The sequence below is a fragment of the Sus scrofa genome, chromosome 14 (genome assembly GCF_054392235.1).
Source record: "Sus scrofa isolate SSC_HxYL_T2T_F1_AM1 chromosome 14, Sscrofa_HxYL_maternal_Yorkshire_Landrace_v2.0, whole genome shotgun sequence".
Lineage (NCBI taxonomy): Eukaryota > Metazoa > Chordata > Mammalia > Artiodactyla > Suidae > Sus > Sus scrofa.
This window is the reverse complement of record NC_139396.1, coordinates 133,100,214-133,125,228: the sequence shown is the minus strand read 5'-3', so window position 1 is coordinate 133,125,228 and position 25,015 is coordinate 133,100,214. Positions and strand designations below refer to the sequence as shown.

The 25,015-nt window shown below is 38.7% G+C and overlaps 1 protein-coding gene across 1 annotated transcript in view; it reads left to right on the top strand.

Annotated features, from left to right (window-relative positions):
- The first annotated feature begins 307 nt into the window (after window positions 1-307).
- HPSE2 (heparanase 2 (inactive)) overlaps window positions 308-25,015 on the top strand; it is a 760,216-nt gene continuing 735,508 nt past the window's right edge. Inside the window, exon 1 of the mRNA XM_084995064.1 lies at window positions 308-815. Coding sequence (XP_084851190.1) covers window positions 644-815 — 172 coding nt within the window. The 5' untranslated portion in view covers window positions 308-643. The remainder of the gene's footprint in view (window positions 816-25,015) is intronic.

The window sequence follows — 25,015 nt, the reverse complement described above, 5'->3', positions numbered from 1 at the left end:
TTGGTAAGGGCATACTTTAGTCATTTTCCTATTTGGACCTCTTACAGGGGCGATTGAAAGCACAACCTAAAAAGAACTCAAAGGCAGTGGAGATGCTCGGGAGAGACAGAAAAATAGAGATCTGGGATGGGAGGAAACTGGTGCAGCTTTGCTCCTAGGGTTTTCTTCTCCCTGGCCCTTCTTTTCAGTATTTTGGCTGGGTGGGGCCACACCGTCCCTAGGGGGCGTCTGTGCGCACTGGGAAGGCCGTGGCCCGCTGGGAGTCTCCACGCAGCTGGAAACATCGCGGTGTCTCATCAACGCTCGCGAGAGCAGTGCGTTGTCTCCTCCCGGTCGCGTTGATGTGGTTTCTCAGGGATCTTCGAAAGTTCAGGAACTTTTCATTGGTCGTCGAATGTGCAGGGGTCTTTCGACACGTGTTCGCTCCTGCTCAACTGTCTGTGGGACCCAGAAAATCAGACTGGAACCGACGAAGCCTGGGGAAGCCTGCGGGAGAATAGTGGCCTCCTGACAGGAGCCCCTGAGGGGAAGAATCCTTGCAAGCGCGGGAGCTGCCGAGGCCTGTGGAAGTCGCCGCCGGCGGCCACCTCAGGCTGAGTTGGGGCCTGTGCCCTCTGTGGGCTGAGGACGAAAGGGAAAACTGATGTCAGGGAGCCAAAAAGGGGGACCCGGGAGGGAATTATTTTTCCCGGCCAGCAATGGCGAAGCGTCCCAGGCAGGGTCAGTTACGGAGGCCACGGAACCCGACTGCAGACCCCGAGCTGAGGGACCCTGGGCGGAGGTCAGAGAGCAGCAGGTGGTGTCTCAGAAGACAGGTGAGCAGCACCCCCTTTTGAGGACTTTTGGAGGGACTGACGGAGAAGGGGGTATCGGGAGAAGATATGGAGTCCCTGCTAGTGATGGGGGTGGGGACTTAGAGCCCAGGACTTGGGGTATGTCCCTGAAGGGATCAGGTTTATACTACCCATTCTGGAAGTCTGTGGAAAATACCAGTGGTATTTGGATGTACACGTGATGCAGTAGGGTGATTCTTTATGGAACTGAATGCGTAGAACTCAGCTGAAGAAGCTGGTTATTAAAAAATGTTCATATAATATCACCATAGAAGTAACTCCAGTACTGGCAGCGAAATCTCCAACCTTATTTGCTTAGCCTGAATCCAGATATAGATGTATTTATTTCGTGCTCCCTCTCATTCCATTCCTCCTCCTTTTCCTCCCCTCCTCCCTTTGCTTCATCTCTTCCTCATCACTTCCTCCTTCCTTCCATTAAGCCAGGAGTTCTGGTGGTCCTCTAACTACATGGAAAGAAATTTACATCTTTAATACTGTTTAACATCTAAATAAAAATTTGCATCTTCATTAGTTATGAAAGTAATCCTAAAACAGTCGTATTAGCAGTACTGGTGACTGTCGTCAATATGAATCAAGTGGTATAAACAGTGCCTGTATCCTTTGCCACTGGAGAAATCACAGATATCGTCATTCACATCGTGGTATTTAGAAATATTTTTGCTCACTATTATGAAATTATGAGGTATTAGCCTCCTGATTTTTTATTCAATGCAGTAACGTTGAAACATATTTAGTACTATGTCTGTCACTAACTTAAAAAAATATTTTGGGAGTTCCCGTCGTGGCGCAGTGGTTAACGAATCCGACTAGGAACCATGAGGTTTCTGGTTCGGTCCCTGCCCTTGCTCAGTGGGTTAACGATCTGGCGTTGCCATGAGATGTGGTGTAGGTTGCAGACGCGGCTCGGATCCCGCGTTGCTGTGGCTCTGGCGTAGGCTGGCGGCTACAGCTCCGATTCGACCCCTAGCCTGGGAACCCCATATGCTGCGGGAGCGGCCCAAAGAAATAGCAAAAAGAAGACAAAAAAAAAAAAAATTTTTTTTTTGAGGGAATTTCTGCTGTGGCTCAGCGAGCTACCAACCTGACTAATATCCAAGAGGATGTGGGTTCCATCCCTGGCCTGATCAGTGGGTTAAGGATATGGCATTGCTGTGAGCTGTGGTATAGGTCACAGATGTGGCTGGCATTCTGCGTGGGTGTGTCTGTGGCATAGGCCGGCAGCTGCAGTTCAAATTCGACCCCTAGCCTGGGAACCTTCCTATGCTGTGGGTGTGGTCCTAAAAAGCAAAAAAAAAAAAAAAAATTTTTTTTTGACAACTGTAGTACAATGTAATTCGTTTCCTTTGGGTACTTCTTATCCATTCCTGATCTTACTATAGTGCGTAGAAGGAAAATTGGTACTGATATTGAGAAAGTAAATGACCCAAATCAGTGGGCCACAAATCTTTTCCCAATTTGGATGGCTTCCAGTTATTTCTTTCAACAAAACTGAAGGAGGACCTAATGTAGTTGTTAATTGATAGATAATTAAAAGTAATTTTTAGTAATATGTCACTAAGATTTTTGGCATATAACTCTGGAAGTGATTGAACAATTATGTACTGTTGCCATAGCAAAATGATTATTATTCCTGACTACCTATATATGTAAACAAGCTTTCTCAGAATTTATATTTATAGGAAATGGATTGATTTTGTACATTGACTATTATTGTCAGTAAAAGCATAGATAGATAAAATGAAAGCCACATTCATCTCACTAAGATATACCAATAAAATTTTTTATGCTTAATATTTGTATATATTTTATTACATTGATGCTATTGCTCAATTGGGTGCTAATACCAATTATAATAACAGTGTAATTCAGAAGAATTTTTTAAATATTCTGAGTCTCTAGAACTATGAGAAAATAAATTTATTTTGTTTTAAGCCAACAAAGCTATGGTTATTTGTTGCAACAACCATGGGAAACTAGTAATAGGGTTTTTTGTGTTGTTTTGTTTTGTTTTGTTTTTTAGGGCCTTACCAGAGGCATACAGAAGTTCCCAGGCTAGGGGTCAGATCAGCTGCAGCTGCTGGCCTATGCCACAGCCACAGCAACGCCAGATCCAAGTTGCATCTGCTACAACACAGCTCACGGCAACGCCGGATCCCTAACCCCCTGAACGAGGCCAGGGATTGAACCCAAGTCCTCGTGGATACTAGTGGGGTTCATTACTGCTGAGCCACGATGGGAACTCCAGTAAAAGGTTTAATGGTGTACGCAGTTGTTCAGTTTTAGTAGATACTGCCAAATGGTTTTCCAGAGTGGTTGTATCAATTTATACTCCCTGTTTGAGAGTTTTGGTTGCTCTACATCAAGAGTTGGGGGTTAGATTTTGAAGAACTAGACAGTAAATATTTTAGGCTTTATAGGCCATATAGACTTGTCCAGATACTCACTATAGCATGAAAGAAGCCGTAGACAGTACATATGTAAATGAGCATGGGTGCATGCCAGTTTATGAATAAAGTGGTGGTGGGTCTTAGTTTGCTGACCCTTTCTCTATTCTTCACCAGCACTTGGTATTTTCTGTTCTTTTTGTTTTGGCATTCTGGTAGTGTGTACTGGTATCTCATTATGGTTTTTATCATATGATGACTAATGAAATTGAGCTTGTCAGGTAATGCAAAAAAGACAGCTCAGATTTTGATAGGGATTGTATTGAATCTGTATATTAGTTTGGGGAGTATTGCCAACTTAACAATACGAAGTTCTTCAATCCATGAATATCAGAACAAGGAATGTCCTTCCATTTATCTGGGGCTTTTACAATGTCCTTTAGCAATATTTTGTAGTTTTCAGTGTACAACTCTTGCATCTTTTGTTAATTTATTCTTAAATATTTTATTCTTGTTAAAGTGATCGTGGGTGGAATTGTTTTAATTTCATTTTTAGGTGTTTGTTGCAAGTATACAGAAGTACTACCTATTCTTGTTTGTCAATCTTGTATCCTGTGATGTTGCTGAACTTTTTCATTAGTTCTAATTGTTTTTTGGTGGATTTCTTAGGAATATGTACACATACACACATATATATAAAATCATGTCATTTGTGAATAGAGATTGTTTTACATCTTCCTTTCTAATCTGGATGCTTTTAAATTCTTTTTTCTTTTCTTTTTTTTGGCCACGCCTGTGTCATGTAGAAGTTCCTGGATCAGGGATCCGACCCATGAATGACACAGCAGTGACCTGAGTCACTGCAGTAATAACACCGGATCCTTAACCCACTGTGCCACAAGGGAACTCCCTAAATTCTTTTTCTTGCTTAGTTGTCCTGGTTAGTTTAGAACCTCTAGTAAAATGTTGAATAGAAATGGTGAGAACAGACATCTTGTTTCAGATTATTAGGGAAAAAGTTTTCAGACTATTACCATTAAAAATTATGTTAGTGCTGCATTTTATGTAATTGCCTTTAATCATGTTGAGGAAGTTCCCTTCTATTCCTAGTTGGTGGAGTGCTTTTATTATGAAAAACTGTCGGAATCTGTCAAATGTTTTCTACTGAGATGTTGATATGGTTATGGTCCTTTATTCTCCCTAAATGGTTTATTTCACTGATTTTCGTATGTTATATTTTTATGCGTTGCCTTTTGCTCATTTTATTTTACTTATTTATTTATTTATTTTTTTGGTCTTTTTGCCATTTCTTGGGCCGCTCCTGCGGCATATGGAGGTTCCCAGGCTAGGGGTCCAATCGGAGCCATAGCCACCAGTCTATGCCAGGGCCACAGCAATGTGGGATCCAAGCCGCGTCTGCGACCTACACCACAGCTCACGGCAACGCCGGATCGTTAACCCACTGAGCAAGGGCAGGGACCGAACCCGCAACCTCATGGTTCCTAGTCGGATTCGTTAACCACTGCACCACGACAGGAACTCCTCATTTTAAAATTGAGTTTGTGAATTTTGTTTTTGTTTTTATTTGTTGGAGTTGTTTATATCTTCCGTTAGTGTTTTTGCACTCGTACTGATGTCCTTTAATGAGCAAAAGTTCCTAATTTTAATATCATTCAGTTTTTTTTTAATTGTTAACACTTTTTGTGTCTTATTTAAGAAATCTTTGTCTATTCCAAGATTGATGATACTTTCCTATGCTTTTTTTTTTCTGAGTGCTTTATTGTTTTACTTTTTACATTTAGATCTGTAATCCATCTGGAACTGATTTTTAGGTGTTAGAGGACAAATTTACTTTTATTTCCACGTGGATAACCAATTCATTTTTTTCTTACTGGACTATCGTCTTATTTTCTTGAATTAGGTGACCACATATATGTGAGTCTCTTTGTTTTTGGGCTCTTTGTTTTGTTACAATAGTAATGAAATTTTTTTGAACTTTATGCATTTAGTTCTGTATTTCATAGCTGCTCTTTGTAGTTTAAAATCATTTGCCATAATTTCAAAAGTTAAGGTGAAATTTATGTAATATAAAATCAATGATTTTTAAAGTGAATAATCTAGTGGCATTTAATGCATGTATAGTGTTGTGCAACCACTATCCCTGTCCAGTTCCAAAATATTTTCATCACTCCAAAATAAGCCCCCTTACTCATTAAGAAGGTGTGCCTCATTTTTCCTTTACTCTCTGCTCTTGATGACTGTCTATCTGATATGCTTTCTGTGATTATGGATTTACTCAATGATTCATTCTGGATATTTCATATATATTGAATTATAGAAAATCTTACTTTTTATGTCTGGTTTCTTTTATTTAGTGGTGTTTTCTACTTTTAGCTGCGTTGTAGCATGTTATCATTACAGTAGTATTTATTTATACTTTATACCAATATTATAGTGTCCTAATTCCTAGAGTTTTATAATAGGTTTTGTTATCTGATGGTTCCCTAATTTTGTTCTTTTTCAAGATTACCTTGACTTTTAACAGTCCTTTGTATTTCCTACCAATTTTAGAATCAGCTTGTCTGTTATACAAACAAATAACAATGAAAAAACTGGTCAGATTTTAACTTGGATTGTGTTAAATCAATAGATTGGGCTGGAGAGAACAGGCAATTTAATGTTTAATGATTCCAATTCATGAATATGATATTTCCCTCTGTTTTATGTTTAAGAGACTTGCATGACTTTAATAAAACTTATTCCTGGGTATGTGACATTTTTGATGCTATAATAAATAGCATCTTTTCTTAAGGCCTCATATTTTCTTTGCTTGTTGCTGGCATATAGAGAAACAGTTGATTTTTTTAAGATACTGACCTTGTGTAAAGACACCTTGCTATATTCACTTCTTTTTTTTTTTTTTTTTTTTTTTTTTGTCTTTTTGCTATTTCTTGGGCCGCTCCTGCGGCATATGGAGGTTCCCAGACTAGGGGTCGAATTGGAGCTGTAGCCACCGGCCTACGCCAGAGCCACAGCAACGCAGGATCCGAGCCGCGTCTGCAACCTACACCACAGCTCACGGCAACGCCGGATCGTTAACCCACTGAGCAAGGGCAGGGACCGAACCCGCAACCTCATGGTTCCTAGTCGGATTCGTTAACCACTGCGCCACGACGGGAACTCCCACTTCTTAATTCTAATAGTTTATCTGAAAATTCCTTTATATTTTGTACATCGCAGTCATTTGGTGAGTATTACAACTTTATAATTTCAATGCTTTTGCTTTTCAGTACTTTTTCTTTTTATACCTAATTATCACTTCCTTTTCAGTCCTGTGCTTTATTTATTTTTTTTTGTCTTTTTGCGTTTTCTAGGGCTGCTCCCGCGGCATATGAAGGTTCCCAGGCTAGGGGTCTAATCAGAGCTATAGCCACCAGCCTACACCAGAGCCACAGCAACGAGGGATCTGAGCCGCGTCTGCGACCTACACCACAGCTCACAGCAACGCCGGATCCTTAACCCACTGGGCAAGGCAAGGGATCGAACCCACAACCTCATGGTTCTTAGTCAGATTTGTTAACCACTGTGCCATGACAGGAACTCCTTCAGTCCTTTGCTTTTTAAACTTAAGCTTATTGCATCAGCAGTGTTGAATATTTCTAGTTGGCATGCTTACTGATTCCTGATCTCAGGGGAGAATCTTTCTCCATGCTTCATATGCTATGATGTTTATAGTGAATTTTTTTTATTCTTCTTCTTATCAGATTAAGAAAATTATTTTCGGAGTTCCCGTCGTGGCGTAGTGGTTAATGAATCTGACTAGGAACCATGAGGTTGCGGGTTCGGTCCCTGGCCTTGCTCAGTGGGTTAAGGATCTGGTGTTGCCGTGAGCTGTGGTGTAGGTTGCAGACGCGGCTCGGATCCCGAGTTGCTGTGGCTCTGGCGTAGGCTGGTGGCTACAGCTCCGATTCGACCCCTAGCCTGGGAACCTCCATATGTCGGGGGATCGGCCCAAGAAATAGCAAAAAGACAAAAAAAAAAAAAAAAAAAAGAAAGTTATTTTCTATTAGTAGTTTGCTAACAGTTTATTTATGAATGTCAATTAAATGTCAAATTCTTTTTCTTCAGCTATCAAGAATATGATTTTACTTTATTGTTTTTTTAATGTGAATTACTTTGATTCTTGTTTACTTCTGTTTTTATTTATCTTTTCATTGAGGTGAAATTCACATGATGCACAATTAACCATTTTAAAGTGTACAGTTGAGTAGCATTTAGGGTATTCACAATGTTGTGCAGCCACACAGCTCTCCCCAGTTTTGAAACCTTTTAATGACCCCATAAAAACACCATGTACACATTAGTCACTCTCCATTTTAGTCTCCTCCCAACCCCTAATAACTCTAATCTGCCTTCTGTCTCTATTGATTTGCCTATTTTGAATATGTCATATAAAATATAACATGTGACCTTTTGTGTCTGGCTTCTTTCACTTAGTATGTTTTCTAGGTTTATCTAAATTGTAGTATGTACAAGTACTTCCTTCCTTTTTGTAGCTGAAAATTATTCCACTGTATAGTGATGTCACATTTTATTTATCCATTCATCCATTGATGGACATTTGGGTTTCACTTTTTGGGTATTATGAATGATTCTGTTAAAAACACTCATGTTCATGTTTCTGTATGGAAGTGTATTTTTATTTATCTTGGATGTATACCTAGAAGTAGAATTTCTGATTGATGTAATAATTCTGTGTTTAAGTTATTGGGATCCTATAGACATTTCAAAAAAAAAATAGAAGGATACTACAAACAACTTGATTCCAATTAATCTTAAAAGCTGGATAAAATAACTTTCTTGAAAAACATAAATAATCTGTAATTGAATATTTTTATTTCATTTTTCTCCTGTATTAATCTGTTAATTATATATTCTTTTATCATTTTCTTTTTCTTTTTTCTTTCTTTCTTTTTTTTTTTTTTTTTGCTTTTTAAGGGTGCACCCACCGCACATGGAGGTTCCCAGGATAGGGGGTTGAATGGGAGCTACAACTGCCAGCCTATGCCACAGCCACAGCAACACCAGATCCAAGCTGCATCTGCTGCCTACACCACAGCTCAAGGCATTGACAGATCCTTAACCCACTGAACAAGGCCAGGGATCGAACCTGCAACCTCATGGTTCCTGATTGGATTTGTTTCCGATGTGCCATGACAGGAACTCCTAGTTTTCTTTATTTTAGAGCTTACAACATATGTCACTGACTTCATATAGTGTTATTAAAATTACTACATTTATCATTTTTCTAATGCTCGAATCTCTGGTAAATAACACTTCATATGTGTTGGCACAACTTGTTGCTGGAAGAATTAAGTGTGTCTTGTGTGACTCCATGGAGAAGAAACTCTGGGAGCTTGTACTTGGCTTCCTCTAGACTTTGCCTCATATACCATTTCCCTTATTTTGCTTTGAACCCTTTTGCTGGGTTAAATTATAGCCTTGAATATGACTATAAGTTGAATCCTCTGAGACCTTCATGAAAATCTTTGAACTTGGGAATGGTCGTGGGGACCCTCAACACATTTATTGAGACTGATGATGATTAAGAAGATATGAAAAGAATTATTACTTACATAATAAGGCTTTCTAGGGAGAGCAGGGCAGGCTCTCAACAGGTCAAAAAAATGACTTGCAAGAATAAGAAGTGATTGTTTTTGGTTTTTATTGTGGTTGGGGGATTGGACTGGAGTGAGGGTTCTCGTGTGAGATTTTTTTTTTTTTTTTTTTGTATTTTGTTTTTTTTTTGTTGTTGTTGTTGTTGTTGCTATTTCTTGGGCCGCTCCCGCGGCATATGGAGGTTCCCAGGCTAGGGGTCGAATCGGAGCTGTAGCCACCGGCCTACACCAGAGCCACAGCAACGCAGGATCCGAGCCGCGTCTGCAGCCTACACCACAGCTCATGGCAACGCCGGATCGTTAACCCACTGAGCAAGGGCAGGGACCGAACCCGCAACCTCATGGTTCCTAGTCGGATTCGTTAACCACTGCGCCACGACGGGAACTCCTCATGTGTGAGATTTTAATCCCACCTGTACCAAAGGAGGAAGCCCATGTATGATGTTATCAGTTTTCTTTCTTTTCTTTTCTTTTCTTTTTTTTTTTTTGGCAGGGGAGGGGTGCACCTGTTCCATATGAAAGTTCCCAGGCTAGGTGTCTAATCGGAGCTGCAGCTGCTGGCCTATGCCACAGCAACAGCAACGTGGGATACAAGACACATCTGCAACCATTGCTCCAGCTCAGGGCACTGCTGGATTCTTGACCCACTAAGCAAGACTAGGGATTGAACCTGAATCCTCACAGATACTAGTTGGGTTCCTTGCTGCCAAACCACAATGGAAACTCCTGTTATCAGCTTTTTTATTGGAGTTTGAAACCCATCAGTAGTCAAACATCAAAAACGGGAGCCAGATTATTATAATTCACCTTTGCCATTTGACAACTGAAGTGTTCTGTGTTGTATTTATTTATTTATCTGTCTTTTTTAGGGTTGCACTGGCAGCATATGGAGGCTAGGGGTTGCATCGGAGCCACAGCTGCAGGCCTACACCACAGCCATGGCAACACTGGATCCAAGCCTTGTCTGTGACCTACACCACAGCTCATGGCAATGCTGGATCCTTAACCCATTGAGTGAGGCCAGGGATTGAACCCGTGTCCTCATGGATACTAATCAGGAACTCTCTGTGTTTCATTTAATTGCATTAATTCATGGTTCCAAATTCATGGTTCACCCATCTGGCTTTTTTTGAGGTGTATAGCCTGAGGCTGGCAAGGGAGTTAAAATTCTGTTGACTACTTTCTTAAAGAGCCCGTTATTGTGTATTTTGAGAATTCAAATGAGTGTCTTGGCCACTATAAATAATGTTTGGAATACTAAAGGTAATAAGTATCTTGGTGAGGCCTTGTAGTGTGGCTTTAGTGTCTGCAGAGATATGTGTGAATGGGATATATATTTTGAATGTCAGTAAGGCGTCAGATCTGAAAGTTCTTTATCCCAAATGGGGCAACCTTGGAGAAGAAATTGTTCCTACCATTTGCAGTGGCCTAAGGGTCTGTAAAAATGTGGACATGGGAGGCTTGTTGACTAGGGCATCTAGTACTAAATTGCAATTGATTTCCTAAGGTTTGGCCAGTTTTGCTGATCTGTGGGTTCTATCCTTTATCAGAGATGTCCCATCAAGGGATGAAAAACAGCAGTTCTCCAATAAATTCCATCGTGTGTGATGGTGGTACTGTAAACCACCATGAACTCCCTTTACTGTGGACTCAGTTGATCCCAAGGGACTCCCCAGGCATCTGAGAGTTAAGTGACCTTCTCTAGCACTGTGGTGTGTCAAGGGACTAAGGACAGGTGAGGCCACTCCCTCTTGGAGGTGGGATGTGTCAGGGGCCCAGGTTTGGTTCTATGTTGTTGGTTCTATTTTTGTTTTACCAAGGAGACCTCAGTAGCCATGCTGAATTTGTGGGTGCTGTTTCTATGACCCAGTGCATAATGGGCAGCTGGCTATATGGGGCATTACTGGGTCAGGATCTGTAAGATCGTCTCTTTCTGAGAGAAATATTTACCTCTCTAATAGCCTGAAGACCGGGGTTGAGGAGATCATTTCTTGTCTCAAAAACCCATGGACAGTTTATGGTCGTCATGAGTTGTGCAGAGCTCTATGATCTATAAAGGGGTGGTTTTTTTTTTTTTTGTTTTTTGTTTTTTTGTCTTTTTGCCTTTTCTTGAGCCTCTCCCATGGCATATGGAGGTTCCCAGGCTAGAGATCTAATCGGAGCTGCAGCCACCGGCCTACGCCAGAGCCACAGCAATGCGGGATCCGAGCTGCGTCTGCAGCATACACCACACCTAATGGCAACACTGGATCCTTAACCCACTGAGCAAGGCCAGAGATCGAACCTGCAACCTCATGGTTCCTAGTCAGATTCGTTAACCACTGCGCCATGACGGGAACTCCCAAGGTGGTGGTTCTTAAAGCCTCTGTGATAGGTAGAATAATGGCCCCAAAGATGTCCATGTGCTGATCCCTGGAACCTGTTAATATGTTACCTTACATGGCAAAGGGACTCTGCAGATATAATTAAATTAAAGGCTTAATTGATGTGGAAAGATTATCCTGGATTATCTGGCTGGGTCCAGTCTAATCACAGGAATTATTAAAAGTGGAAGACCCTTTCCTGGCTGTATTCAGAGAGAGATTTAATTATGGAAGAATGGTCAAAGAGGTGCAATGTTGCTAGCTTTGAAGATGGGGAAAGGGGCCATGAGCAAAGAAATCTGGGCAGCGTCCAGCAGCTGTAAAAGGCATGTAAATGGATACTTCTCAAGAGCCGCCGGAAAGTAGTGTAGCCCTACTGACAGTTTGATTTTAGCCTGGTGAGACTGTGTTTGGCTTCTTACTTGCAGAATTGTAAGATAATAAATTTGTGTTGTTTTAAGCCACCACGTATTTCTTCATTTTAAAACTGAAATATAGTACCCATCTTTTGAGAGGATTAAATAAATCAACACATGAAAAACTCTTTGAATATTGCTTAATACAAAGTAAATGCTATTTAAAGAAAGGATATAACTACTGTTAATTTTCCATTGATAAATATTTAGGTTGCTTCCATTTTCTCATCTGATAAATAATGCTATTGCAAAATCTCTGTTCTTATGGATTTTTGTGGGACTTTGATTACTTGCTTAAAATAGATCCAGGAGTGAAATTATTGAGTCAAAATGTATGTTTTTTTTAAGGGCTGCACCCGCGACAAATAGCAGTTCCCAGGCTAGAGGTCATATAGGAGCTGTAGCTGCCAGTCTCTTGTAGCTAGCAATGCCAGATCTGAGCTGCTTCTGTGACCTACACTGCAACTCACGGCAACACCGGATCCTTAACCCAGGGATCAAACCTTCATCATCATGGATACTAGTTGTGTTTGTTACTTCTGAGCCACCAAGGGAACTCTCAAAATGTATTTTTGAAGCACTTTAAATAGCTCATCAAATTGCTTTCCAAGTGTGTTGCTAATTTCCAGTTTATTCTCTTACTTGCAGCGTTAGAATGATTATAGCTCTGTTCCGTGAGTGCTGTTGGTAAAATGTAATAAATACAGTGTAGCTTTTCCTTGAGACACACACACACACACACACACACACACACACACACACACACACACACACACACAAACACACACACACACTTTAATTAGAAGATTTATATTCAGTTAGAAATATAGCTCTATAATGTAGGAAGCATGGTTTCTGAGCATAGACCCAGAACAAGGGGAGTTGGTAGACCAAGCAAATGTTGTATGTCACTAGGTTGCTTGATACATCTGTCTCTGCGCTGGATGTCATCATGTCAGTGGGAAAATAAAATCACATTGACACTTACTGGGTGCAGGTCCCTTATATGACAAATAATTTATGCCTATTGTGTTATTTAAGGCTGTCAGCTTTAATAATGTAATAGCTAGTTATTTTGCTAGCAAAAGTGAGTTTATTTGGGAATAGCCAGAGGAATTATGTGGACCATTGGCAAGTCCAGAGAACAAAGAAGGGAAGGAAGCACATTGCTCTTAAGGGAAAGGGGAAGTTGAGAAGGGCTGTAGTAACCAAAGAGTCCATTGGAAGAAGCTAGGAGTCCAGAGTTTAGAGGCTTCTCATTGTTTAGGCTGGTACAATCTCTGGACGGACAGTCCTCTGGTGGAGAGTAGATTTCTTCTTCCTGTTGGACAGTAAAGTAGACAACACCTTCCTTTGGGAGATGTAAGTGTACCTCTCTTCCTGTTTGGAGTAATTGATGAGAGGTATGTAGAGCTTCCCCTATAGACCTGTTCCAACTATAATTTTAGCTGAAATTTCTTTAATTCCACAAGGCCTATGAGGTAATATTATCACTATTTAACACATGTATAGCTGAAGCTCTGAGAGGATAAGTAACTTGTTCAGTCAGAATGGGGATTCAAACCCTGCAAATAAATGCTCATGTCTGTATTCTTTACCATTTCCCCATTTTAAGTATTGAAAGTTGTTAGTTAAAGTACACTCTTATTGGATATAATTTTAGAAACATAATCCACTGATCAGACCATACTATTGCATTCACCTGAAGAAAATTATCCCTAGGGTATATCCTTAGGAGTATTCTTGCTCTAAAAAGTTTTGTCAGGAGTGAAGACTAAGAGGGTAACCTGGAACCTCATTTGGAGTTTAAGGTGTTAGCCTTGCCCATTAGCAGTGGACTTGGACAAGTATTTGTCCAGTCATGTTGGCAAGCGTTTTGGTGCCAGATTGCTTGAAAAACAGGGATAGCCAGGATTTGGACTGAGAGAGTAAGACATTTTTACTTTTCTGTGATCATATTTCCCTCTCCTTTCTGTCTCCTCTAATTGGCTATAATCTGAGGCTGAATTTTTAAAGATCATAATTGTCATATTAATTGAAATCTAGTTTTCTGTTTTCTTGATAAAATTTTCAGTTATTCTTCTATGGCTGTATATGTTTCTACATTGCTTAAAGATTAAAAAAGTGCTCTTCCAGTATCCATGTTTTCTTTTAAAATTTGCAGCTATAGAGAGTTCCCGTGGTGGAGCACTGGAAACGAATCCTACTGGGAACCATGAGGTTGCAGGTTTGATCTCTTGCCTCACTCACTGGGTTAAGTATCTGGCGTGGCCGTGAGCTGTGGTGTAGGTCGCAGATGTGGCTTGAATCTGGCATTGCTGTGGCTGTGGCTGGCAGCTGTAGCTCCAGTTCAACTCTTAGCCTGGGAACCTCCATATGCCACAGGTGGGGCCCTAAAAAGCCCCCCCCCCAATAAATAAATAAAATAATAAAATAAAATAAAATTGGCAGCTATAAAAAACGAAAGTTGTTTTTCATTTGAGTATGACCTTTAATTTGACTCTGCCAACCCTTGCCCCTTTTATAGGAAGAACAAAATGTTCCTATCCCCTTCCCTAAAATATATTCTACTAGTGGGTACACAGTCTCCTTAGAATTTTTAAAAATGCATTTGAAGTCATGGCTTGCTCAAGTTTTCAAATTACTGTTTTTATATGACAAAGGCAAAATATTTTCTATTTTATTTCAATGTGCCTTATTTACTTTCAAGACACAGTTCAAGACCCATTCCCTCAATAAAGCCTCACTTGATTGCTCTGGCCTATCCAATATTTCTCTGTCCCAACTTAACCTTTACTATATAATCATGTACTGCTTTGTGACATAGTTTACATAGTCTGCCATTTTTTTTTTCTGTTTACTTCCTATAATAGTAGCACTATTTTATTTTGTATTTGTGGCCCTTTAGATCAATAGTGGTTCTCAGATAGGTATTGTATGTTTGTGGTGATAGTTGTGGGGGATGGTAGCGTCTTATCAGACTTTACAGATGAAGAGGATCACATCTTGGAAAAGCCAAACTTCTGGCCTCCTGCTTTAGCCAGTAAAGTAGAGATTACCAAGTGGGTGGAAATAGAAAGAAGAGAAAATGGAGAGGGAATTCCTTCTCCAACTAGGGTTGAGGGGAGGTGGGAACAGGGAACATACCTATCAGAAACTTCAATGGCGAGTGAGATATTTAGGTTTATCAAAAGTTTGAGAAGTATCACTCTAGAGGTGTACTCTACAAGAAGGTAACTACTAACTGCACATGGCTTTTGAGCACTTGAAATGCCCTTGAAATATGGCTAGAGTGAATTGAGGTGTACAGTAAGTATAAAATAAACACTGGATTTAGACTAAGTGTGAAAAAAAGAATGTCAGATGTAAAAATATAAATAATTTTTATATTATGGGTTAAAGTGATAATATTTTAGATGTATTGAGTAAATACATTATTAAAATTAATTTTACTCATTTTTTTACCTTTTTAAAAATTTGACTGCTAGAGAATTTAAAATTACATATGTGATTCATATTTGTGGTTATCATTGTATTTCTGTTGGGCAGTACTGCTCTAGAATGGAAACTCTGTGAGTATAGGGGCTGTCTCATTCATCTCTTAATACTTAGCACCTAGCACAGTGCTGAGCACATGGTAAGCACTCTCTGAATACTTGTATAATCATGTATCTTTTCCTCCAAAAAGATTACAAGCTTTTGAGGACTCAGGACTGCATTTTAATGTTTTGAATACCTCTCCATAGGCTTAGTAGAGTATTACATACATAGTAGGCATTCAGAACATATTTGTTATTAGATGACTGAATAAAATAATGCTTTCTGATGGAAACTTCCCAAATGTTCACTTCCTCTGTTATTAGCTAATTCCCAGCTGGTTTTCAGAATTTTCCAATGTGGTATATCTCACTACTTGCCCCTTCCCTTTCCTTTCCTTTCTCCTTTCTTCTCCTTTTCCCTCTCCCTGCCCTATAGACTCTTCTTTTTTGGACATCTTCAAACCAGTATGGTATGTAGGTCCTGAAAACCTTTTATTTATTCCTTCTAAAGCCATTTAGTTAGTCCCCTCCTGTTTCTAGATTTTGTTCATCCGTGCACATTTCAGTTAGAGTTCACTGGAGCTTGCCAAAGGCTGGGAAAAAGGTCTAACTTTCCTCCCTCTCTACCCAGACACCTGCACAGGCCTTTCTCAGTGGGGCTTACTTACTACATTGTGATTTACTTGGCAGCTCACAACCCTCTACAGGTTATTATCTTTTATAACTAAATAACTAAATGGAATTGAGAACAAGAGAGAGAAATAGAATGTGAGGCAAAGAAGAAAAAGTGCACAAACACAGTCAGAAGATCTGGGTGATGGTGCCAGCTCTAGTCCTTACTAGGAGTGTAATTTTGGGCAAATCCCTTCTTGGAATCTCATATCTTCATTAGAAAAATTATGGAGATAAGATGAGTTCTGTGGTCCCTTCTGTCACTCACATACAGTGATTCTGTAATCACTAACCAGAGGGCAGAAAGAGAAACAAAGATCAGATCATTGTGAATTCAGGATGGAAACTGACCTACCTTTTATGACCTTACCTGCTTTGTTATTCAAACATCAATGTTGTAATTTCTCTTACTCTTTGGTTCTACTTGTTATTCTTTCCTCCGTAATACTACTTCTGGGAAACAGAATACAAATAAGAAGGGGGCTCCTTTAGGGTTCACTTTAACTCTAATTACTTATGGTTGTTCAACAGTTGGTTTTTTCCCTTTAAAAAAGTTGCGTTAAAATATACATAACAAAATTTTTACCCTGTTAACATTTTTATTATTATCTTTTAATAGTTATTTCTCCAATACAATTTTCTTTTCTACTGTACAGCATGGTGACCCAGTTACACATACTGGGTATGTGTTAGAATGTACACATTCTATTTTCACATATTATCATGCTCCATCAAAAGTGACGAGGAGTTAACATTTTTAAGTGTGTAGTTCAGTGGTGTTAAATATATTCATATGATTGTGCAGATAGCACATCCACCCCCATAGCTCTTTTTATCTTGTAAATCTGAAACTATACCCATTAAACAATAACTCCTCATTCTCTTCTCCCCCAGCCCCTGAAAACCACTGTTATACTTTCTGTGTTGATAGTTTTGACTACCCTAAGTAATTCATTTAAATGGAATCATTATCATATTTGTCTTTTTGTGACTGGCTTATTTCACTTAGCATAATATCCTCAAGGTTCACCTGTAGTGAAGCATATTGCATAATTTACTTCTTTTTCAAAGGCTGAATAATTTTTATTTTATATACCACATTTTGTTTACCCATTTGTTTGGATTGCTTCCATGTTTTAGCTATTGTTAATAATACTGTTACTATTATTAATATATTGTTAATAGATCATGGATGTGCAAATGCCTCCTTGAGACTCTGCTTTCAGTTCTTTTGGGTATATACCCAGAAGTGGAATTGGGGGTCATACGGTAATTTTATTTTTGGCTTTTCGAGGGACCTCCATAATGTTTTCCCCAGTTGCTGAACCATGTTACACTCCCACCTTCAGTGAACAAGGGTTCCAACTTCTCTACATCCTCAGCAACACTACTTGTTATTTTCTTTCTTTTTTTAATATCAGCCATTCTAATGGATATGAGGTAGTATCTCATTATAGTTTTGATTTGCATTTCCCTGATGATAAGTGATGTTGAGCATCTCTTCATGTGCTTATTGGCCATTTGTATGTCTTCTTTGGAGAAATACCTATTCAGGTCCTTTGCCCACATTAAATTTTATTTTTATTTTTAATGATTTTTATTTTTTACCCTTATAGCTGGTTTACAGTGTTCTGTCAGTTTTCTACTATACACCAAGGTGATCAGTCACACATACATATATACATTCTTTTTTCTTACATTATCATGTTCTATCATAAGTGACTAGATATAGTTCCCTGTGCTATACAGCAGGATCTCATTGCTTATCCATTCCAAAGGCAATAGTTTGCATCTATTAACCCCAAATTTCCAGTCCATCCCACTCCCTCCTTCTCCCCCTGGCAACCTCAAGTCTGTTCTCCATGTCCATGATTTTCTTTTCTGTGGAAAGGTTCATTTGTGCTGTATATTAGATTCCAGAAATAAGTGATATCATGTGGTATTTGTCTTTCTCTTTCTGACTTACTTCACTCAGTATGAGAGTCTCTAGTTCCATCCATGTTGCTGCAAATGGCATTATTTTATTCTTTTTATGGCTGAGTAGTATTCTATTCTGTGTGTATATATACCACATCTTCTTAATCCATTCATCTGTTGATGGACATTTGGGTTGTTTCCATGTTGTGGCTATTGTGAGTAGTTAGGCAGTGAACATCTGGGTGCATGTGTCTTTTTCAAGGAAAGTTTGTCAGGATCTATGCCCAAGAGTGGGATTGCTGGGTCATATGGTAGTTCTATATGCAGTTTTCTAAGGTACCTCCATACTGTTTTCCATAGTGGTTGTACCCACCAACAGTGCATGAGCATTCCCTTTTCTCTACACCTGCTCCAGCATTTGTTATTTGTGGATTTCATAATGATGGCCATTCTGACCTGTGTGAGGTGGTACCTCATAGTAGTTTCGATTTGCATTTCTCTTAATAATCAGTGATGTTGAGCATTTTTTCATGTGCTTGTTGGCCATCTGTTTATCTTCTTTAGAGAAATGTCTCTTCAGGTCTTTTGCCCATTTTTCAATTGGGTTGTTGGCTTTTTTGCTATTGAGTTGTGTAGGTTGTTTGTATGTTTTCGAGATTGTCAGTTGCATTATTTGAAACTATTTTCTCCCATTTTTTAAGTTGTTGTTGTTGTTTTTTTATGGTTTCCTTTGCTGTGCAAAAAGTATGTCAGTTTGATTACGTCCCATTGGTTTATTTTTGCTTTTATTTCTGTTGCCTTGAGAGACTGACCTGAGAAAACATTTGTAAGGTTGATGTCAGAAAATTTTTTCCCTATGTTCTCTTTTAGGAGTTTGGTGGTGTCTTGTCTTACGTTTAAGTCTTTAAGCCATTTTGTGTTTATTTTTGAGAGTGTGTTCCAGTTTCATTGATTTACATGTGGCTGTCCAGTTTTCCCAGAACCACTTGCTAAAAAGGCTGTTTTTTTCCCATTTTATAGTCTGTTTTTTTTTTTTTTTTTTTTGTTGTTGTTGTTTTTTTTTTGTCTTTTTGCCTTTTCTAGGGCCGCTCCTGCAGCATATGGAGGTTCCCAGGCTAGGGGTCTAATCAGAGCTGTAGCTGCCGGCCTACGCCAGAGCCACAGCAACATGGGATCCCAGCCACATCTGCGACCTACACCACAGCTCACAGCAGTGCCAGATCCTTGACCCACTGATGTGATGTATTATTACACTCACTTTTGTATGTTGAACCATGCTTGCATGTCAGGAGTTAATCCCAGTTTGTCATGGTGAATAATTCTTTTAATATGTTGCTGAAGTGTATTTGCTAGTATCTTGTTGAGAATTTTTACATAAATGTTCATAGGGATATTGGTCTGTAGTTTTATTTCCTTGTAGTGTCTTTGCCTTTGATATCAGGGTGATGCTGGCCTCGTAGAATGAGGTAGGAAGTGTTCTCTCTTTTAAAATTTTTAGAAAAGTTTGAGAATGATTAGTATTAGTTCTTTTTTAAATATTTGGTAGAATTCACCAGTTAAGTCATTAGGTCTAGGGCTTGTCTTTGTTGGGATATATTTGGTTACTGATTCAATATCTTTACTAGTTATAGGTATGTTTAGATTGTCTGTTTCTTTATAATTTAGTCTTGGTATGTTTTTGTGATTCTAGAATTTTACCATTTCATCTAGTTATCCAATTTTTGGGCATTTGTTCATAGTACTCTCTTATAATCCTTTTTATTTCTGTAGAATTGATACTAATGTTCCCACTTTAATTTCTGATATTAGTAATTAGTCTTTTTATTTATTTTTATTTTTTATTTTTATTTTTTGTCTTTTTGCCATTTCTTGGGCTGCTCTTGCGGCATATGGAGATTCCCATGCTGGGGGTCTAATCAGAGCTGTAGCCATCAGCCTATGCCAGAGCCATAGCAATGTGGGATCCAAGCCACGTCTGCAACCTACACCACAGCTCACGGCAGCATCGGATCCTTCACCCACTGAGCAAGGCCAGGGGTCGAACCCACAACCTCATGGTTCCTAGTCGGATTCGTTAACCACTGCGCCACGACGGGAACTCAGTAATTAGTCTTTTTAAAAAGTCAATCTAGCTAAAGATTTGTCAGTTTTGTTGACATTTTCAAAGTGTCAACTTTTTGTTTTATTGATTTTCTCTATTATTTTCTATGCAGTTTCATTTATCTTTAATCTTTATAATTTCCTTTATAATTTTCTCCTGCTAGCTTTGAGTTTAGCTTTTTTTCTTTTCCTAGTTCATTAAGTTGTAAAGTTAGATTATTGTTTTGAGATCTTTCTTATTATTTTTTCTTTTTGGCCATGCCAAAAGCTTGTGGAAGTTCCTGAGCCAGGGATCAAATCTGTGCTGCTGCAGTGACAATGCCAGATCCTTAACGCACTGTGTTACAAGGAAACTCTGAGACTTTCTTATTTTTTTTTAACGTAAGATTTAGAGCTATAATTTTCCCTCTTAGCACCCCTTATGCTGTGTCTCATAGATGTTTGGGTATGTTTTCATTTTCATTCATCTCTAAGAATTTTCTAATTTCCCTTGTGATTTTTTTTTCTTTAATCCATTGCTCTTTTAAAAGTGTGGTGTTTGGTGTTCCTGTCGTGCCTCAGCTGTAATGAACCTGACTAGTATCCATGAGGACAAGGGTTCAACCCCTGGCCTCCCTTAGTGGGTTAAGGATCCAGTGTTGCCGTGAGCTGTGGTGCATTTCGCAGATGTGGTATGGATCTGGTGTTGCTGCGCTTGTGGTAAAGGCCAGCAGATGCAGCTCTGATTTGACCCCTAGCCTGGGAACCTCCATGGGCTGCAGGTGCAGACCTGAAAAAGAAAAAAGAAAAGAAAAGAAAAAAGTGTGATGTTTAATTTTCAAAGTTTTGTGAATTTTCCAACTTTATGTTATTGATTTCTGACTTCATCCTGTTGTGGTCAGAAAAGAAACTTTATATGACATTTTTATTTTTAAATCTATTCAGACTGAATTTGTGGCCTAATATAAGGTTTATCCTGGAACATGTCTCATGTGTACTTGAGAAGAATGTATGTTGTTGAGGGTGGAGTATTCTGTATATATCTGTTAGATCTGGTTAGTTTATTGTGTTATTTAAGTTTTCTATTTCCTTACTTTTGTTTGTTTGTTCAGTCCATTATTATGAGTGGGGTAATGAAATCTCCAACTATTTCTGTCTTCAATTCTGTCAGTTTTTGCTTCACATATTTTTATGGTCTGGCATTAGGTATGTAAATGTTTATAATTATTACATCTTCTTGCTGAATTGAACCTTTCATTAATATATAACGTCCCTATTCTCTTGTAACCTTTTCTTTTTTTTTTTTTTTGGGCCACACATGTGGCATCTGAAGTTCCCAGGCTAGAGGTTGATTAGAGCTTCAGCTGCCTGCCTGCACCATAGCCACAGCCACAGCAATGCCAGATCCAAGCTTCATCTGCGACCTACACCACAGCTTAAGGCAATGCTAGATCCTTAACCCACTGAGCGAGGCCAGGGATCAAACCCACTTCCTCATGGATGCAAGTTGGGTTTGTTACTGCTGAGCCACAGCAGGAACTCCTGCTTGTAACTTTTTGTACCCAAAGTCTGTTTTGTCAGATATTACTGTAACTACTCTTGATCTCTTTTGGATACTGTTTACATGGAATACATTTTTCCATCCTTGTACTTTAAATATTTTGTGTTTCTGTATCAAAAGTGAATCTTTTATATATATATATATATAAAATCAAGTGTTTTTTAGTATATTATACCAATTTCTTCCTTTTAATTGTAGATAAACTCTACAGTCCATTTGCATTTGGAGTAACTACTTATAAGGAAGTAGTTACTTCTTCCATTTAGCTTTTTGTTTTCTGTGAGTTGTATGTGCTTTTCATTCTTTGATTTTTCCATGGGCTGTATGTTGAGGAAGAAATGAAAGAATCGTGGTTTTAGTACTTAAAAGTACTTTTTGAATGTATACACATTATATAATTCAGTACCAAGTTGAGAGAGACTTGTTATCAATTGTTAAATAGTCTTTTTTTTTTTTTTTTTTTTGTCTTTTTGTCTCTTCTAGAGCTGCACCTGTGGCATATGGAGGTTCCCAGGCTAGTGGTCTAATCGGAGCTGTAGCTGCTGGGCTGCGCCAGGGCCACAGCAATGCCAGACCTGAGCCGCGTCTGTGACCTACACTACAGCTCATGGCAATGCCAGATCCTTAACCCACTGAGCAAAGCCAGGGATCGAACCCGCAACCTCATGGTTCCTAGTCGGATTCGTTAACCACTGAGCCACAACGGAAACTTCAGGTTCTGTAGACATATAAAATAAAATAATAATGGCAGCCTCCATTTGTTGAGCAAAGACAAGCACAGTGTTAAGCCATTTAAAATGTGAGTTTATTTGATTCTTACAATAACCCTATGGCCTTAAGTAGTGTTATTATCTCTTGTTCCCTCACCGCATCAAGCAGTTCTCTTAGCTTTACCTCCAAAATAAATCACATTTCAGTCTACTTCTTAGCATGGTTACTGCTACTACTCTAGTCCAATCTCAATAATTTCTCATTGACCTACTAATCTCTTTACTCGCATTCTTTTTTTTTTTTTTTTTGGTCTTTTTGCTATCTCTTGGGCCGCTCCCGCGGCATATGGAGATTCCCAGGCTAGGGGTCGAATCGGAGCTGTAGCCACCGGCCTACGCCAGAGCCACAGCAACATGGGATCCGAGCCGCGTCTGCAACCTACACCACAGCTCACGGCAACGCCGGATGGTTAACCCACTGAGCAAGGGCAGGGACCGAACCAGAAACCTCATGGTTCCTAGTCGGATTCGTTAACCACTGCGCCATGACGGGAACTCCTTTACTTGCATTCTTATCTCCTTCCTGGCCTTAATCCTTTCCAATACAGCAATCAAGCACTTCTAATAAGTATTTGTAATATCATGTCATTCTTCTGCTTAAAACCCTTCAATTACTTTGTGGTACATGTAGTATAAAGTCTAGACTCTTTAACATGATCTACAGATGCTTATACAATCTGTTCCTTGCTATCAATCTCAATTTAAATGATATAGGCTCTTTTAATAGGGAATCAGAGTCACAAGATTTATTACAACTTTTAATGATAAAGTAAAGAAAAAGGAAATTTCAGAGCTCTTGTTCTTACTTAAAAAAGAGCTTCCCAAGTATTAACACTTTTCATAAAACAGATAACAAATCAAATATTATTGTAAGGGCAATAAATTATTAAATGAAACAATCAATCATAAATGGAGAATTTTAGAACTTATAGGTTACTTTCACAAGACAAACAACAATTAAGCAATTTCTTAGGTTTTCATGAATGATACTTTAACAGAAAATAGGTGAAATTATGTTTTCAAAATCCTCACAGAAAATAGCAGAGTAAGTTGGATAATTTTATGAATGTTTTCAGTATAATGCCTGTTAAATATAATAATTATAAAAATAACAACAGTGATAAGTAACTTATATTATGTGTTAGGTATTATTCTAACTTCTTTATGTTTATTAACTCTTCATCCTTCCTATAATTCATGAGCTAGGTATTTTTTAAGTGTGTTTTAAAAAAATTTTAAATAGTTTTACAGAGGATGAGTTGAGGTACAGAAAAGTTAACTATATAGCTTTTTGTAATGCTTTAAAGCCTTATTTTTCTTTCAGCTATATTGTTAGCACATTTTTCTTTACTGTCTCTTTGAAACTTCCTTCTCAAGTAGTTTCGAGGGACCACAGCTGCATGGCTAAGCACTGGAATTCCATTAGAACTGAGAGAAGCGAATCAGAGTACTGAGACCTGAGAATAGTAAAACTGTTGGTTTAGAAAAGGGCAGAATAGAATTGTAACAAATGGCATATAAAGTGTGCAGCGTTTTGCCTTAATATTTCTCCAACATAATATCTTAGAACTCAGCCTTCTTTTGATTTTTCTGACACATCAAACTTGAATTGCCTCAGAGCCTTTTAACTGGTGATTTTTACCTGAGATACATTTCTCCCAGGTCTTTGAATTGCTGACTTCATGACATTTAGGATTTGGTTCCAATGTCACTTTCTTAAAGGTGTCTTTTCTCACCTTCCCATCTAATGTTGCCCTCTCTCCCTTACTCTGTATCACATTGCCCTGCTTTTTCTCTATAATCCTGGATTTATTTATTTATTTATTTTTACCATTTTATTACCTGTCTCTTCATTGTAATAAAAGCTTCATGAGCACAAAGGTTTTGTATTTTTCATTATTCTTGCTGAGTGAGTGATGAACTCTCATTTAACAGATAAAGAAATTGAGGCTCATTGTCTTGTTCAAGGTCTCAGAGCTCTTAAGTTTTGGAGTTTTGATTTGGATACAGAGCTGGAATTTTAACAACTTCCTAGCTTGCAACATGAGACTGGCATACTCATAGTTAACTATAACACAGGGGGCAGAAAGAGAGCTGTGTTATATATGCAGGTTAGGTAATGATATTAAGGAACTGTTCCTAAATTTGGTCAGAGAGTCTTTGCTCTTACGCTTCAAATTATGTTTGTTCCCCAGAGTTGGGAAAAGGTTAAAAGGGAATTTTGTCAGTGTTTTACTGCTGATGAAAGATGTGAAAGAGAGGTTGAAGTAATTATTAGATAGTTGAGATTTTAGAAATGTGTGTGAATCTCAAATGTCCATTTTGTTCCTTTTCTGTATAACTGGAGACATTTGAGGCTTTACTATACTACAGATGTTATATATGTATTTAATATAGCTGTGTTTTAAAAGATATGATGGCATTGAATGCCCCTTGTGATTTTGCCAACCTTCCCCTTTTGTCCTTTTCTCCCATTATTACTCATATTGAATCCTTTTTCAGATGATCTGGTTTATTCACTGCCCCTCTAATAGACCTTTCACTCTCCCCTCCCTGAGCTCTGCTTAATGGAGACTACAAGCTCTCTTATAAAAAATCTGGAATATGCACAAACTCACCATCTTCAAGTTTAAAGGGACTTTGAAGAACTTCTCATCTAGAAAGCTAGGGTCACACAACAGTTAATGGCAAAGCAAGTCAAGAACCCAGTTCTGCACTTGCATTTTCAGGCCCCGTGCACAGCTCCACTCTGCTTCACTTCTGGGTTGCTAGGAGCAGCCTC